We start from the raw sequence: 17,720 nt of genomic DNA on the forward strand, positions 1-17,720 counted from the left end.
ATGTCCAGAAAAGATGAGAAGAATACGTCTCTCGGAAGCGCTGTCTTCAGTAAAGGGTTGCCGGAGACTGGCAGCGTCCTGTGGACATGCTGCTTTCTTCTAGTTAGGAGGTTCCTGATATGGCTTCTGGCGCAGGGTGTCGTACCACGTCACGTGTGCGTTGTGCCTGACGGGCATCGGCGATATTCCAAGGCCACGCGTATGGACTTGCAGCGAGCTTACGCTATGGGAGCTGATAAATACTCACAGGTAATACGATTTCATTTACTATAGTCTTAAAGAAAGATTGCGGACCGCTTCATACAGTTTTCTTACTTTGTAGAAATCAGTTTTTTTTGCTCTGTGGCTTTCTGTTAAGTACCTTGGGCAGCGGAAGATTTATTTACTGTTGAGAAAGCTCTTGTTAAAAAGAGAAAAAGCTGTTTCGTTTCGCTATTCGAAACCAAGGTGTTGATGACTCCATGACTAGCATGGACTCTGCGATCGCTTACTAGAGGGAAATGGTACGTGGTATGATCTAACATTTAACATTTGCATGCACTAAAAAGCGTTGATGTAATTATCAACCATTTACTAAAGTAAGTTGGAATAAATGTGTAGCTAATTAGAGTCTGGCAGGAAATTGTGAAGCTACCATGACATTTATCTTCAGTGTTTCATTTTTAAGGGCGTCTTAGTAATCATATTCGGCGATTTTCGATCATCGAGTAGGTTTCTTTTGAACAGAATTGTGCACTATTATTGGCATATGAACATGTTGAACAGCCTACCGTGTATTCTACGACGCTAAATTGCATGGACGACTCATTAATGGTAATTTCAGGACATGGTGAGTAAGGAGAAAACAAATGACTACCCAATTTCTGAGAACATTAATTAAACATGTTTGTTGATTATTGAGCTGGTCTATAACAGCACTGTAAAATGCAGTATCAGTAAGCACTCGCGCAGCAGTGTAAGTGTTATCACGCAGTAGGGAAGAGTGACGTTGCTCGCAAACATTCTTAATATCTTTGTAGCGTCCTCCTTTGAATGAGCTTTACGCGTGGCTGCACACAAAGAGAACAGACCAAAACGCGCTTGGCTGGAGGCACATAATGGCCCGGTTCTGTAGTTTCGTTGTAACTTAAAAATTGTTAAACGTTGTTTTACTTTCATACCCGAACACTGCTCCTACTTCGACGGGACAGTAGTGAATCGTTCCCAAGGTTACGAAGTCAACACTGAATTCCGTTTTGATTCGTAAAAGCAACTCGCAGCGCTGGAACATCCTGCTGGAGCGAGGGCGGCTCTGTCGACAAGTCGCCTACATTGAACATTTCCAGTCTTAGGTCACCATTTCTAGGTCTTATGAGGGGGAAGGAGAAGTGCAAATTAAAATACAGGATGGTCCGGCTAAAAAATATCCATATGGTTCCTGCATGCATTTTAGTAAAACTGGAGATTTCGATAGGCGGGAACGTGCACTGTTAGGTTGTTTTACGAATTGTAGAATAAATGCAGTATTGTGATAGCATCTGACCACTACTTAAAACATATTCTCGATCCTGATAACAAATACTATCCAAGCTCCAGATTCAATTTACTGCTAATTAGACATTCTGTGTGCTGAAATTTACGCGCTTACTTGCGGTGCCGGCCGTGATTGATTTAGTTTTCTATGGGGTACAGACAGTTTCTGCGGAATTCATCTAGTGGACGGTATTGAAAAATAGAGTTGGTGACCTGTGGGTGTTGGTACGGATGCTATTTTAATATATTTACAAGTGTATACGAAAATAGCCATATGTATGCAGCAACCATGATGCAAAAAAAAACAAAAATAGGCAAACAAAAATACAAAAACAATAATGCTACTAAACAGCCTGAAGAGCCGACAGGCAATGGAACATTCACTGTACTTTCAATCAGAAACAAAAGAGCTTTCGTTATATTGAGGATTCCAGGCACCAGCACGCTGACATTCAAACAAAAAATAACGAAAAGTGTTATTGAGTTAGTACTCAATGACAATTATGAGACGCCTAGACTTGCCCGTGAATGACCATGCCGTCAGGATAGCTGATGTTGTCGCAAATATGCTGCCTGAAATGGCGCAGGCAGTATTTGAATTAACATCAAAGTAATTTAACGATGAATTGTGCAGCAATTATCCGTTTATTTTGCTGCCTTTTAAACATTTTTGCTTACCGAATTCGATAGCTTATCATGGATTTCCCAACAATCGGTTATACTCAAGGCAAAGAAATTTAAACGTGAAACAGTAGGGATGTCATGCTCTAATTATAATACCAGTTTGTTTAATGAAACGAAAAACGTGTAGGTCCAGAATATTGCAGCAAGGTTGAAATGCTTTGTTATTCAGCCCCACACACAAACAAAACACGTCTTGTCGAATGTTTGGCACGAACGCATCCACAGGCCGTTTCACTGAAATTAGGGTAGCTGAAAGAATAGCACACACGGTGAAAGCCACACGCATGATGCGCCTTAAGAGGAAGGCTGCAGGCTCTCGTGCGACGCAGGTTCGCGACTGGTGCGTCCAGGCCGGCGTAGAGGTGGCCACCATCTTCGTTTTCAGCGCTAGGAACTTTTCTCGCAGCAATGAGGAAGTGACAGCCGTCCTGGACAAGGCCAATGACGTCTGCGTTCAGGTCATCGAGAAGTTGTGAGTGCTTCGCTGGATTCCTCGTAGGTCTCAGCGCGTACGTGAGTCTCAGAATAAGGCAAATTAGGAGATTTCCCCGTCGTCGTTTATTATTATATGTAATATTCTAGCCATGATGCTTGGTCAGACAGTGGAAGGAGGAAAGGGTGTTTCATATATCTACCACTGTAAAACGAAGAATGGGCCACGAGCCTTTTCAGCTACAATTATTTTTCTTGAAGAGGAGCCTTGGAGAGGAGAGTTCGCCAGCCATTCCCACAGTTTAGTCTGTGACACAGACCATTGCTCCAAATAAGCGCCACAACATTGCAAAAAGAATCAAATACAAGCCTATAGATGGTGCTACTGCAAAATAAGTGGTATGATGGGCAACTTGATCAGAGCAGGAGTGGATCGGAGTTTGGCAGGCTAGTATTCACGCAACTGTATGACCCCTCTGTAGACATTTGATTGCGTTTTTTTTTCATCACGTGTTTTATCATAAGCGTATAAACAGGGAAATATAGAAATGGTTTCGAACATGTTTTTCAGCCCCAAGATACAAAACCTTATAGTGAATGGCGCGAAAAGGTACGACTTAACTGAACACCTGTCTTAGACGGCATACACAATTGCAGTTGCACTGTCGTAGGCGGCATACATAACTGCAAAAGCACATCTGCTTTTAAAGTGTTATGACATCCTCAGTCACAGGCGTGATAACATGTAAATTAACACACTTCGTTTCTTCAGAGGATCCTGAAAAGAATATTTAATGCATATAGAAGTCAGTATGTGTAGCCTGCATCATTGAGGAATGCGACATGCTTACTTCCTGTAAAACTTCTACCTTCAAGCCAAAGAATGCGATACCCAAATTTAGTCATTAAATTAGTTATGACTGTAAAAGTGTGGAGAGAAACTCAGTATGATCTTAATATCACGTTTTTAAGCGCTCACTTCCAACAGGGCAGTAAACATTGTAAACTATAGAGAACGCACATAACGGTCATAGTCACTTTTTCATTCACGCAAAAGGTGTCGCCTTTTAGGCGTGAAGACGAAGCCAGCAGAACAGCAGTCAGGGCTGTTGGAGACCTGGAGCTTCTACCGAAAGCGTTTTCCACCACTCTGGCTCGAGCCACAATCGCAACTTTTGGCAGCGAAAGAGAGAGGTGGGTAGTCTGCAGAAATCATTAGAACAATTGTGGATAATGTGAATCGTAGGATAATCTATATACGCCTGCTCTGATAAGTTTCTCACCTTCTCTCGGAATGCAGTTACAAATTCATAATCGAAGAAGGTGTATAACTTTACGTACACTTTTCTTGCCCGGAAGCAGGAACGGCCGCATTGAAAAGTTCGCATGCGTAAAAGTTCACACTCTTACCGATCATCTCTTCCAAGCTGTTTAGTGACTATCAGAAGTTCTCACTTACTGCACAGATTTAACAGTGCCTTGACGTGCTGATTACTGCCCATAAACTAGTAGTCAAGCATGCTATCCTGCGTTAGTAGACATCTTCTGCTAGTACGTGTGTGTTTTGGTGGTAATACTGCCGCGCCCTTTAGTGTTTGGATGTTTCCACTGAATGCAGTTTTTCTTCACGAACGCGGATGTAGCCTACGAAGCGCTTTTTGCAATCGCTTGTTCATGCGTCAGAAAAAGGCTTCTGAATGCTACCAATCGTTTCGTGCGCTTTTAAGCATCCATCTTTCTGTATTAGCATTTGCATAGTCCCCCCTGTTTCCGGCTCCGTTCGTAATGCATTTCAAATCACATGGTACTTTTAAGCATTGTGTGACGTCGTTAACACAAATCAATTCTCTGCCAGCTATATATACATACCTGAAAATAACGGCTTGAGGGGCTAGTTGTGCCTGCTTACATACCTGAATATGTAAGCAGGCACAAAATTATTCAGTATCGAAATTTGAATGTGAAAAAGGTGTTGCAAATGAAACGTCTACACACGCCAAAAAATCCTACCATTTGGTTTGCATCTGCTTACGCCCATTGTAACAACAGAACGGCTCGAGAGAGCAACGTTTGGGTTTTTTGAAGTGCGTTAGTGCATGCGCAAGCAGCGAAAGCATCGCACCGTTTAATACTGTTTATGCTTCTATGTGCGGTTACGGTTCTTCTCAGTTTTGCCTTCGTTAGGACTTATTCAACCTATATGGTAGTTGCTCGCGCATTTTGAGGTTCACGAATTTATTATGGTAATGAAAGAATAATGTCTACAATAGCATTGATAGCGTTCCTCTACGTTAAATATTTCCATGAAAACTGTACTAACAGCCTGCGGCGCAAGGAGCGCTGATTAAAATCCAGTGCAAATATTAACCCAAAACCCATTATATTAATGCCCGAAAATAATGAGCTGGTCGCCCCCCCCCCCCCCCCCCCCTTTGTTATTTGCATCCTGCACACACATAAGTCTCTCAACAAAATTACTGAGGTAGAACTCAAAACAAAACACTTATAAAAGTATCTGTCCATGGTTACAGGCGTTAATTATTTGTCACTTCAGAGGCTGGCACTCGACGCTATTTCAGCAAATGTGATATGATGCTACGTGCACATCGCCTCATGAGTGTCTGCACGACACCTCGTAGATATAAGTAGCAATCCGAATACGACGAAGCTGTCATGAGCAACAGAGCCCTCCTCTATATCATATGAAAAACGAATAATTGACGAGTAATGACTAAATAGCATCTGTCAGAGGATTACGATACGAACTGCGTTTTGGGGTTACGAACGATCGATTATGGGTTAGGAACGATGATGTTCCTAACCCATAACCCATAATATGTTCTAGAGCAGTGTTTAAGAGACACAAAACAGGCTCTGCTCCTACCGGGCAGTTCAGCGCACCTGATTGGTTCTGGATGTGAGCGGCCACCGATTTCAATGCGTATGCAGTTCTGGCAATTTTTCTTTTCTTTTCTTTTCTTTTTTTTTTTGGGGGGGGGGTGGGGGTGGAGGGGAGAGTGGGATTGCAGAACATGTTCATTAATGCATTTTACTTTCAGGTACGTGGTATACTATAGAGGGGAGAGGCAAATCAAAGTAAATTACATAATAAACTAAAATGTCAATACAAAACGTGAAAATACAAAACTTTTAGAGCAACAAAAAGAAGGCGAAAACAACACAATAATAACATAAACTAAGAAAATTTTAATTCTTACGGGTGTTACTAGGTATCGGGAGCGAAAATGTGAGTACAAATGCAACGCAAAATGAAACAGTAATTACGTACAATACATCATTTGTTATAATATCTTACCAGGTAAAACCTTCAACGGCCGTTTTAATATTGTCAGTGCTGATTATGCTAGTAAGTGACGCAGGTGAGTTGTTTCAACCTTTCGCTTATTTGGGAAGAAATGAATACGTTTCTGTTGAGGAGCGGGCTATAGAGGGCCGTGCACCAGTATAAGGTGATTTTAAGGCGAAAGCCTTATCAGGCTCATGTGCTGACAAAAGGCCCACCAGAAATTTCCGCACGAACCGACTTTTCATAACCACCGGCAATCGAACCACTATCACTCTGATGCCCAGCCGAGAACGCTAACCACTAACCCACGCCGCGCACTCTTTTTCTTTGTTGCCTGGCCTTATCGCGCAATTTTTCACTAAAAGAAACCCCAATCACAACACTAAGAGCACATGCAAAGAGCACGTGCATCCCGACGGAACCAACCAATAAACATTGTTCCTTTCAAACCTTGTATAGATAGCTATAAATGTTCTTTTTTTTCCACTAACTATTGAAATTTGGAATCGATTGAACGGCCCACTTCGCTCATTGCCAATTGAAGAGTTCGTTGTTCAGTTGCCTAACAATTTGACCTGTTGGTCTGTTTTGAATACTTCTATGTTATTTATTTTTATGTTACTAATGTTATTTGTTTCTACTATAGTATTTGCCCATTCCTGCTATCTCTCCACTCCGAGAGAGCAGTATTTGTAAATAAAAAATGGCTATATCACATATAGGGGCATCATGATCACACAGTGTTAGCCTGGTTTTGTGGCCTTAAAACACCCGCAATGACAATAGAAAGGGCACGCCGTGCTTGCGAGAAACCGACCTTAATTCTACAGTTTCTAGTGTGAGGATAATCGCAGGAATATGATAGTGCATTAAGTTGTTAATGACGATAGTAGCTATAGTGATGACGATGATTGTAGAAATGACAATAGTGTTGCAGTTAGTGAAATCATTCCTGTAAACTGGATTTAACCATTCTCTTCTTGAGCAGACTTAAGCGCAGTCCCGTAATTTTTCATAATGTGCATGCTTGCACGATCTCATTCGCTAGCCTTCACTTGTGTGCTTCACACGTGGAGTGAGAAGCAGAGAGCTACGTTCCAGTGGCAAATGATATATTGGCATAAAATGATTTTTTTTTTCTTTTGGAGAGGTGGTGCCTTACGAATAATTTCCTCACCACTCGCCAGTCGTGCCAGACTTGCGCTTTTACGTAGGCTACCGCTGCTCATTCACGAGTAAACGAACCAAGGAATTACAAAAGGGCCCCGTTTTAAATCGAGCCACGAGGCGGCCATTTAAACGAGTATGCGTGTGTGGATGACAACGTACGTACGTGCCTATCTGTACTTGTTTATTGTAATTGCCTGGCTAGGAACCATTATTCTTTTCTGTAAACAACTCTTGCCCGTATCTCATTCGCTGCCTTTGCATGGTGTGTACATCAGCTCCAGGCTTGATGTTGCCTGCGCCGCCTACACCACCAAGCGCCAGATGGCAGCCATGACACTGGAGCTTGCCAAGGCTGTCCGGGAAGGCCTGCTGCGCACTGAGTGAGTGCTATGACGGGAAGGTCGGTATGGTAAAGTCAGTAACAGCAGACACTGGCGCGCCATATTCTAAAATAGAAATAAAAATTGCGTGAACCCGAACATGAGTTTTGAATTGCGACACTGCGTGAGGCAGAAACGTATCCGAAAACTGATTTATTCGACCGGGGAACTGGATTCCGGGTTTAAAGGGGTCCTCAGTTATAATCGCATAAGGACCACACTAAGCATACTAGTTAATCAAAACAGCGCGAACAAGAAGACATAAGACAAGATAAAAGGAAGCTACAGGACAATCTTCCTGTCCTCCTGTTCGCGCTGATTTTATTAACAAGTGATGTTACCAGTATCTTGGTAAGCATAGTGCCTGCTTATCCTATTATAACTGATGACAGCTGCCACCCTAATATGCAACAAGCATTTCTGTGGTCCTCCCGTGAAGTACAAAGTTATCTCGTTCTGTCTATGATTGGCCTCGTCGCGACCATTCTAGCTGCATTGAAATATTGGTCCATAAAACAAAATCAGAAGACCATAAGGTGCCTCAGAAAATAGTTTGGACAGAAAATAGTTTCGTCATGGCTGCCACTCTTTTTCCTACGAATATTCAAGCTATAGGCAACCAGTTTTTCTCGGCGCTGGGGTGCTTAGAGTTGTAATCAAAATGTTACAGGGATATCACCGCCGAACTTCTAGATGACTACGCAAAGCTTGTTGACTGTCCTGAGGCAGACATGCTCGTGCGGACTGCGGGCGACCAGCGGTTCAGCGATTTCCTGGTGCCGCAGTGCAAATACGCCTACTTTCACCTGGAGACCAGGAAGTGGCCAGAGCTGGGGTTCTTGCAGTGGGCCTTAGCCATGCTCCGATTTCAGCTGCAATGGCCACCAATACAGGTGACCCGCTTTGAATGCGCGAAAAATGTCTGCTGTCGTGACGCTGGGGCTACGTCGATCCGGCCTTCACTTGGTAGCGTGCAGAGACTCGGGGTTGAAGTAGGATTGAATCTTCGAAGTTGGTGAAATATGTACAAGCAGGTTTAATGGCACTTTGAGAAACTTATTTACAAGATTATTTACACGAAAAAGAAGGGTACATCAGCAAAATGGCAAGCGTTAAGAGTTCATAGCGAGAAGCGACTGGATGAGCCGTTTACCCAGGGCCCAGAGCCATTTCGTGCTCTGCAGCGTCCTTAAAACCCCCTATGTCCAGCCCCTCTCTGAAGATGCTGACCAACCAAATCCAGGGCACGCCCCTCAGGTATCGGCATCCAATCGAACACATCACTGCACTGATGGTCTGAAGCACTGACTGGTCCGGCATTCATTCGTTGGGCGTGATCACTTGTTGGCGGGAAAAGCTTGGGAACGGCGAGGAGAGGAGGTACATTTCTATTCTTCAGCAAAGAAACCACAGGCTGGTTCTGACAAGTGGTTTTACTTCTCAGAAACCCGAGTGCACGTGGCGCCGCATCCGCTCCCAGCATTGTCCGTTTTCGACAATTGCAAATCTTTCCTGCATTCCTGGGAAATCACTTAATGGCTGTATGCGTCATGCTCCTTTCTTGTCCTGCACGTCAGCGGACATGTCACTCTGTCGTCTCCTTTGGAAAGTAGGCATTCCTCACTGGACGATAGGGCTTATCGACTGGGAGGGTGAACAAAAGAAAGAAAGCACTTCCTGCATTTCCCGCAGGGGGACGTTTCTTTGTGTTTTTCCAGACGTTCTCTTGGCAGGGTCAATTTGGCATTTGCAGAGTGTCCACAAAGCAAAACAGGCTTACAAAACAGGATTCCTGGAAACAGGCTCACTTAGAGCCATTGGACCATCACCACATATTCACAGCACTTATCCATGCCCACAGGCGAACAATAGAGCGCGCAAATGCGGATGCTTGGTCGTAACAGCCTCCTCCCCCGCCAGAAGAGTCTCGGAGGGCAGCAGTCCCAGCTGCTGCATGAAGAGACGACTTAATGGCCTGCACGTGAACGCTTGAAGCTCGCTGTTGCTTGTCGCGTTGTCTTGATTGTTGTAGGCCAAATTGCTCGAGCTGTCTGAAACTCAACCACATGTCGAAGCAAGCACTCGGCTCCCGTCTGAAGAGACCAGGTTAAAAGAAATCTGCCATTGTTGTTCGAGAAAAGCCCACTCTCAAGACGTTCAGGACCCACGTATTCCTAGAAAACCAAACGTGCTGCTTTACATAGCCACACATATACAAGCGCACGAAAAAAAAAAACCTGATTATCAATTTGGATACATGGTGAGGAACATCTCGGACCGCTTAGAAAGAGCGGCTAAGCGCGTCCGCATTCCCATTTAACTTCCCCTTTTTGTATCTTATTTCAAAATTGTACTGCTGTAAAATCAAGCTCCACCTAAGAAGGCGACTGTTCTTCGATGTCGCAGTTTGCAGCCAAGCCAGGGGACAATGGTCCGTCTCTACGGTGAATTTGGCCCCTCCAAGATAGCACTGCAATTTTTGAATGGCCCATACAATGCAAGCGCATTCTTTCTCTGACGCGCAATAAGCCCTCTCTCTAGTACTCAGTTTTCTGCTCAAGTAGAGCACGGGGTGCTCATTACCGTCGTCATCTCTCTGGCAGAGAACAGCACCTAACCCTCGTTCACTGGCATCACACTGGACCGTGAATTCTCGGCCATAGTCTGGAGCTCGCAATACCGGACGGCTAATCAGCACAGCCTTCAGGTTTACGAAGGAGGCTTCCTTTTGTTCGTCCCAGACTACATTTGTCGGTTCTGTCTTGCGGAGAGCGTCGGTCAGAGGGCTAGCCAAAGCTGAATAGTTAGGGATTTAGTGATTGTAGTACCCAGTCAGACCCAGGAATGCTCGAATTTCCGTCTTCGTGCTCGGCCGCGGGTAGTCTGCTACCGCAGAAATCTTAATCTCGCTGGGTTTCCTGAAACCTTGACCTACATTGTGACCCAAGTAGTCCACGGTCGCCCTTGCCAGGCAACATTTCTCGGCCTTTACGGTTAGTCCAGCTTGACGCAAAAGGCTCAGTACAGCTCTTAGATGTACCATATGGTCCGCCCATGAGTCGGAAAAAACCGCAATGTCATCTAAATAAGGCACCGCGAATGTTTCACACCCCTTTAAAACCCTATCCATGAGTCGGGAAAAACAAAATGGAGCATTTTTGAGCCCGAAACTCATCATTGTTGGCTGGTAGCTGCCCGTCGGAGTGACGAAAGCCGCGTATCTGCTGGCGCGTTCAGTGAGCGGTACTTGCCAGTATCCTCGAGTAAGGTCCAGCGTAGTCTCATATGCCGCTCTACTGACCTGTTCTACTCTCTCCTCAATATTCGGAATAGGATACACTTGATCCCTGGTGAGAGAATTTAGCTTTCGGTAGTCTACCACAGGCCTAGGGTCTTTACCTGGAGCTTCTACTAAGATCATAGGCGAAGCATAATCGCTTTCCGAGGGTTTTATTACTCCCAATTCCAGCATGCGAATTACTTCCCTATCCAGAATTTCTCTTTGCCTTGGAGAGAATCGGTAGCACCTTGATCGCACTGGCACGCCTGAAGTCAGCTCATATCGTGCTCAGTCAAATCAGTCCTGCCTGGCCTGTCCACGAAGCAGGCCTCAAACTCTGTTATTATTTCGCCCAGATCGGACAGCTGGGATTTCTTTAGTTCTCCTCTCTGCTCCGTCTTTTTGAGAAGCTCCTGAGTGCTGCTTCCTTTTCCGCTGAAGCAAATCAAGTTGTCCCCCATCTCCTCGGGAAGGTTCAACGTTAGATTTACCACGGCTTGCTCCATAGCTAAGTCCTCTCGGGTTCCACTTAGAAGTCTCGTGAGATTACTAGACACTGGCGGCAAGAGGTTACTCTCAAGAACGTCCTCATTCCGCGTCTCATCAAGCTCCCTTTCAAGTTGACATATTAGAGATGCCTCGCTCTCAAAGTTTTCTGACCTGCTATCTTCCGCATTTACCACTGTTTTAACTGCCGTTTCCTCCGCTGTGGATTTTTCTGGAATGAGCAGTGTAGCTAGTTCTCGCGCCTTTGAACGTGTTAAGGCTTGCACAACTCTGTCTCCGAAAAGGATGCCCCTCTTTCGCAGCAGCATGTCCGATTTGTTGGAGAACAAATACGGATAGCACTTAGGAAGCTTTCCTGAAACGGCAGCCTCGGTTGTTAATTCGCCGAAAGGGCCCTCGATGACCACGTTCGCGATCGGCAAGCACACACTCTGTTCCTCAACTACCTGTCGGATCCATGCACACTGTCCTGTATAGTCGGAAGGCGATACATACGCCGGATGGACAACATCCATCGTTGCGGCCGAATCGCGCAGTACCTTGCAAGGCTTCCCGTTGACTACTAGGTCATGCAGGTAGGGTTCTAAAAGCTGCATATTTTCATCGCAGTCCCTGACATACGAGAAAGCAATCTTTTCTTTCCGGCAGTTGACGGCAATGTGACCCTGCTCATTACACCTAAAGCATGTGAGCGGCTTCCTAGCCTCAAGCTTATTCTTTGTGTTCTGCACGTTGGTCACTTCCCCACTTTTCTCACTGCCGTCCTTTCTAGGGAATTTGCCTGAAGAAACCTTCATTTCTTCGTTTCCAACTCTAGCAAAGTGCCTTTCCTGACGGTTTTTCACACTGAACTTGAGATTGCGGGGCCTATCCACTGCTGGGTTGCTGAATTGTCGGCGCGAAGCATACTCCTCAATAAGTTCGGCAGCTTCAGTTGCCCACTTAATTTCGCCTCGGTCCTGTAACCAATTTCTTTCTTTTTCTGGGAGGCAGTTATAAAACTGCTCCAAAAGAATTCGCTCGACTACAGCGTCCCTATCACTGTAGGAATCTGTGCTCTTTAGCCACTCGCCCAAATTTACTCTTAAATTGTACAGGAATTCAGGGTAACTCTCGTCCCTGGACTTAGTAGCGTTCCGAAAACGTTGTCTGAACGCCTCGGCGCTAAGCCTATACTTTCTCAGAAGGCAAGCTTTGACCTTCTCGTAGTTGTCCGCGTCCTCCTTGCTTAGCCGCGCGACAACCTCCGCTGCCTCGCTGGGCAGAACCGTCAATAATCTCTGAGACCAAGTGTCTCGCTGGAAGGACAGTTTTTCGCAGGTTCGCTCAAAGTTAGCCAGATACAGACCGATATCCCCTGTTATCACATATGGCTGCATGTACTTCGACATCTTGAAATCTGCCTCCTTGTTGAGATGAGGTACCGCTAGCTGGGGACAATCGCCCGACCTCTTGCTCAACTCTAGTTCTAATTTCCGGAGCTCAATTTCTTGGTCCAGCTTTTTTGCTTCTCTTTCAAGCTTCTCACGTTCGTGCTCCCTTTCCTCTTTTTCCCTCTCAAGTTCACGCTCCCTTTCCTCTTTTTCCCTCTGACGTTCGCGCTCCCTTTCCTCTTTTTCCCTCTGACGTTCGCGCTCCCTTTCCTCTTTTTCCCTCTCAAGTTCACGCTCACGCCTCTTTTCCTCTTTTTCCCGCTCTTTCTGCTGTCTGAGCTGCTCCTCCTTTTTTTGGGCGATGAGGTTCCATGCTTCACTGAGCTCCTCATCATCGGCTCCCAAATCTGTGATTGCCTTTATAATCAAAGGTTTTCGTGCCAAACCTCTTGTATCAATTCCCAATTCCTCACACAATTGCAACAGTTCCGGTTTCTGCAGCTTTTGTAGGTCCATGATCGCTCCGAGTGTCGGCTACTTCCAAAACAACAGTGCAAACTACCAAACCTAAAGGCGTTTCAACACTTTTTATCAGTTCTAAAATCTAACCCTGTTCTAGAACCTGGTCCACATCAGAAGAAAAGCCAAGCACTCACCCACACATGCGATCGATGTTCCGAGCTGCTCTCTTGTTGGCCGATTGTTGCGCCTGCTTGTTGCTTGAGATGCCACCTCCGATCACAAGATGTGGCTTGTAGATTCTGATCCACTTCGAATCACCAGATGTTGTAGCTTGTAGATCCAGATCCCACCTCCAGTCATCAGATGTTGTGGCTTGTAGATTCAGATCCAAACGCTGGTCACCAGTTGTCGTGACGCTGGGGCTACGTCGATCCGGCCTTCACTTGGTAGCGTGCAGAGACTCGGGGTTGAAGTAGGATTGAATCTTCGAAGTTGGTGAAATATGTACAAGCAGGTTTAATGGCACTTTGAGAAACTTATTTACAAGATTATTTACACGAAAAAGAAGGGTACATCAGCAAAATGGCAAGCGTTAAGAGTTCATAGCGAGAAGCGACTGGATGAGCCGTTTACCCAGGGCCCAGAGCCATTTCGTGCTCTGCAGCGTCCTTAAAACCCCCTATGTCCAGCCCCTCTCTGAAGATGCTGACCAACCAAATCCAGGGCACGCCCCTCAGGTATCGGCATCCAATCGAACACATCACTGCACTGATGGTCTGAAGCACTGACTGGTCCGGCATTCATTCGTTGGGCGTGATCACTTGTTGGCGGGAAAAGCTTGGGAACGGCGAGGAGAGGAGGTACATTTCTATTCTTCAGCAAAGAAACCACAGGCTGGTTCTGACAAGTGGTTTTACTTCTCAGAAACCCGAGTGCACGTGGCGCCGCATCCTCTCCCAGCATTGTCCGTTTTCGACAATTGCAAATCTTTCCTGCATTCCTGGGAAATCACTTAATGGCTGTATGCGTCATGCTCCTTTCTTGTCCTGCACGTCAGCGGACATGTCACTCTGTCGTCTCCTTTGGAAAGTAGGCATTCCTCACTGGACGATAGGGCTTATCGACTGGGAGGGTGAACAAAAGAAAGAAAGCACTTCCTGCATTTCCCGCCGGGGGACGTTTCTTTGTGTTTTTCCAGAGGTTCTCTTGGCAGGGTCAATTTGGAATTTGCAGAGTGTCCACAAAGCAAAACAGGCTTACAAAACAGGATTCCTGGAAACAGGCTCACTTAGAGCCATTGGACCATCACCACATATTCACAGCACTTATCCATGCCCACAGGCGAACAATAGAGCGCGCAAATGCGGATGCTTGGTCGTAACACTGCATAGACCGCTGCTAACAGGCGGTACTCCAGGCAAGGCACGTTATGCCTCCATATTTAACCATGGCTGAACTCGAGCAACACTCTGGCAGCGCTCGTTTTACGGCCAGCGCACAGGGGGTGTTTTTAGTCTGTCTACGTTCCGAAATTATGGCGCTGGGGCCCTGCCCGTACTAGGGAGCCTGAAAGTTGCGCCTGTTTCTCCTCCACGGGTGGAATGGCCGCTCGCACGAGATGCGCGATGGCTCGTTTGCTCTGGGATGGCGTTTTAGTGCGCAAAAAAAGTGGTGATGGTAAAACTTTACCATCCAACAGATACAGAATAAACGTGATGTTGGCCAAGCTTGTGGTCGACAGCAGACTCACATCCGGACTGAAGGAAGTGCCGAAAGTACACTGCGGCCGAAAAGGTCGAAGGCTTTTAGTCCAGCCTCCTCCTCTCAAAGGAAATAAGAAAACTGAATTGAATCGAATTGAATTAAGTCAGCGGATTCTTTCCAAAACTAGCCGAAAAGTAGGCGGTGGGCAAAGGCAGGTGGCGGGGGGCTTTCTGGCCTCCTGTGCACGAGGACGTTGACGAACGCCATCTGTTACCCAGAAGCGATGCGAACATCTCAGAACAGGAAGACAGGTTGCTGAGAACGCGCCTGTCCAAGTGCAGAAAAAATGCTATTAAAATAGATTTTACAAGACTAAAGCCTTTCTAGACTCATGGGTGTGTGCAGAAAATATGCGTCCACGCGAGGTGTCCATCCCTCCAGTCAAGAGATGTGAAAACAGCTAGGACGTCGAAATAGTATAAAAAACTATATATTGGGTCAGAAACTCCCGGACAGTGTCGAATCATATCAAGAACGTGTAATTAAGAGTACTTAATACATAGGGTCTCCAAAGAACCTATACTTGGTGGTAATTTTGGTCAAAAATGAAGAAACGTGGATAGTGACGTCCCTGTGGTCATGAAAGAAAAAGAAAATGACCACATATGAAAACAACGCAGCAGAAAGGAAGCAAAAGTGCAAAAAAACAAACAAATAAGGTTAAAAGCGGCAACTGAGTACAGTGTCACATGGGGCTTTCGCCTTACCACACTCAAGATGCATCAAGTGTCTCCAACGAATGCTTTTTTTTTTCAACAACTCACATTAACAGTGTTTACAACGCGTCATCTCCCTCAACGACTAGCCTGGCTTGCCGGCAGGCACGTGAAGCCGCCTGAAAATCCGGCACAAGGGCGGAAGCAGATAGAAGAGTGTCCAATAAGAAAAAAATGACTTCCCTTTGACCTCCTTTGAGATAGTGCATGCAGGCGAATTAAATACTACTCCTCGCACACCATAATTGTAACAGGCTGGCAGAGTCCGATGTGTCGCAGCGAAGAATAGATTAGAGGGAAACAGCATGCAATGCGCTCGTTCCGTTTCCGACAGCGTACAGATCAGAAAGATGAAAAGTATTCATATTATAAATTCTGTGCTTTTCCAGCCGTGCAACTATAATTTTTATAAACGTGCTTTCCTATCATTTCATGCAGACATCAATGCTGTCACAGAAAGAAAAAAATCCCAGGTTTTATTCAACATAACGGACTCGTAGTCAACTGTACTATAGTACTCTGGTACTTGACTTTGTTTGCGGCACGCAATAATTACAACGGATCATGGGGATTTGAGATGGTGTTTTGCACATGTGCACTGTAAAATATAAGAACATACAGTATACAGTACTGTTGTTTGAGCCTACACTGAACCACTTTTGTACACATACAACGCGAACCACATACGTTCCCTGAATATTTAGCTCACTTCTTAAGACCGAACATATGTAGAGCGCAAATGGGATACATGTTTAATTAAATTATTAGTGGTTGATGGCATTAACCCATCTAGAACAACCTTTACTGCCAATCTATCTGTGACATACAGGCTCACTTGCATATAGGTCTTCTTGCGGTATTCACTGGTATAGTATATTGACGCAGGGAGGGTTTTTAGAGAGTGCGCACATAAGGTGTGGGCAGAGAGGAGGTTTCAGTTTCGGTTTCAGTTTCGCATGCTTGTGTGTCAGAAAATGCAGCGTAGGTAGTTTTATAGCGGCTGTCTCAGCATCTACGCGATTTTATTCTGCTCTTATCAACCTGTTCTAGCAACCAGAAGCATCCTTTGACGCTACCTCGGACATCAGTTTTTGTCGTCAGCACATTATGACGACATTGATTTGCGAAAGCTTATGAGGAGTCTGAGGAAATAGTACCGCAGGGGGAGCTGTCATGTAAGTGTTTTTGATACTGCGTAATGCGGAGGTACATATGTATGCATTTCTCTTTTTTTCACTGGACAGGCTATCAAAGCAACTCACGTTCAACTGAGCAGATCAAGATGCCAAATTGACGCCGAGCAAGTACTACGCCAGCGTACATTTTTGAGGCGGGCTCAAGCAGCTAGAATGTTCTACCTGGAACAGCTTGCCTGCAGTTACTCGTCTGTACTATAGCATTAACGTAACACACTAATAAAAAGGACGTTAATTTCCACGTTTTATACTGTGACCGTTGCTTTTCCTTGGCAGAAGTTACCGGATTTCATTTTTGTACTTAAAGGGCAGCTGCATCACTTAAAAAAAAAAAAAAAGAGTTCGGAATACAGATATACAGTTTACGACCCCCTGAACACGAATACGACGTTAAATTTAGTCATAAGTGACCGCAAACTACTTTTTAATCAGAAAAACGTGCACCAACGCCGTGGGGCGTTTTGAAAGTGGCGCTCTTGCCTGTGATTGGTCAAGCGCGCCGTGACGTCAATGACGGCGTGCCATTCAGTGGTAGCGGCGGTCCAAGCGATTGTACATGCACGAACGTGCTTTTCTGTGGATGTATGCCGCTGAACATGCAACGATCACGCTGCTCAGGGGAATATGATATTGAGTCGTACTTGTTCGAACCAGCGGCGGCTTCGGAACAAGGTGACACTGGCGGCAGCGGCGACATGACGAGAGAGGAGACAGCGCTAACCTTTTCCCGCATGGGAAATTCACACTGGTACGTACCGCTGCGCTGCAATGCTGTATGCGCCTGTGATCCGCTCTCAATTGAACATATCTGCGTTACTCGTGCCCTAAATTTCCTGCCAGACTCGAACGAAGCAGTGCCAGGTCAATGCGCTTGATGTGACGATTGTAAACAAATGAACTCGTCCAGACGAGCCGTCGCCCCAGTTTTGTTGCGTGA

The 17,720-nt window shown here is 45.5% G+C and overlaps 1 protein-coding gene across 1 annotated transcript; it reads left to right on the top strand.

Moving 5' to 3' along the window:
* LOC146181869 (dehydrodolichyl diphosphate synthase complex subunit DHDDS-like) lies at positions 1-16,984 on the top strand. The gene is made up of 6 exons (XM_084575855.1): positions 1-249; positions 2,526-2,668; positions 3,700-3,822; positions 7,381-7,485; positions 8,156-8,378; positions 16,832-16,984. Exons 1-6 carry the CDS (start codon positions 1-3, stop codon positions 16,982-16,984), a joined length of 996 nt encoding a protein of 331 aa, XP_084431981.1.
* Positions 16,985-17,720: the final 736 nt, after the last annotated feature.

Source organism: Amblyomma maculatum, chromosome 8 (assembly GCF_055883805.1).
Source record: "Amblyomma maculatum isolate TAMU_Amacu chromosome 8, ASM5588380v1, whole genome shotgun sequence".
Classification (NCBI taxonomy): domain Eukaryota; kingdom Metazoa; phylum Arthropoda; class Arachnida; order Ixodida; family Ixodidae; genus Amblyomma; species Amblyomma maculatum.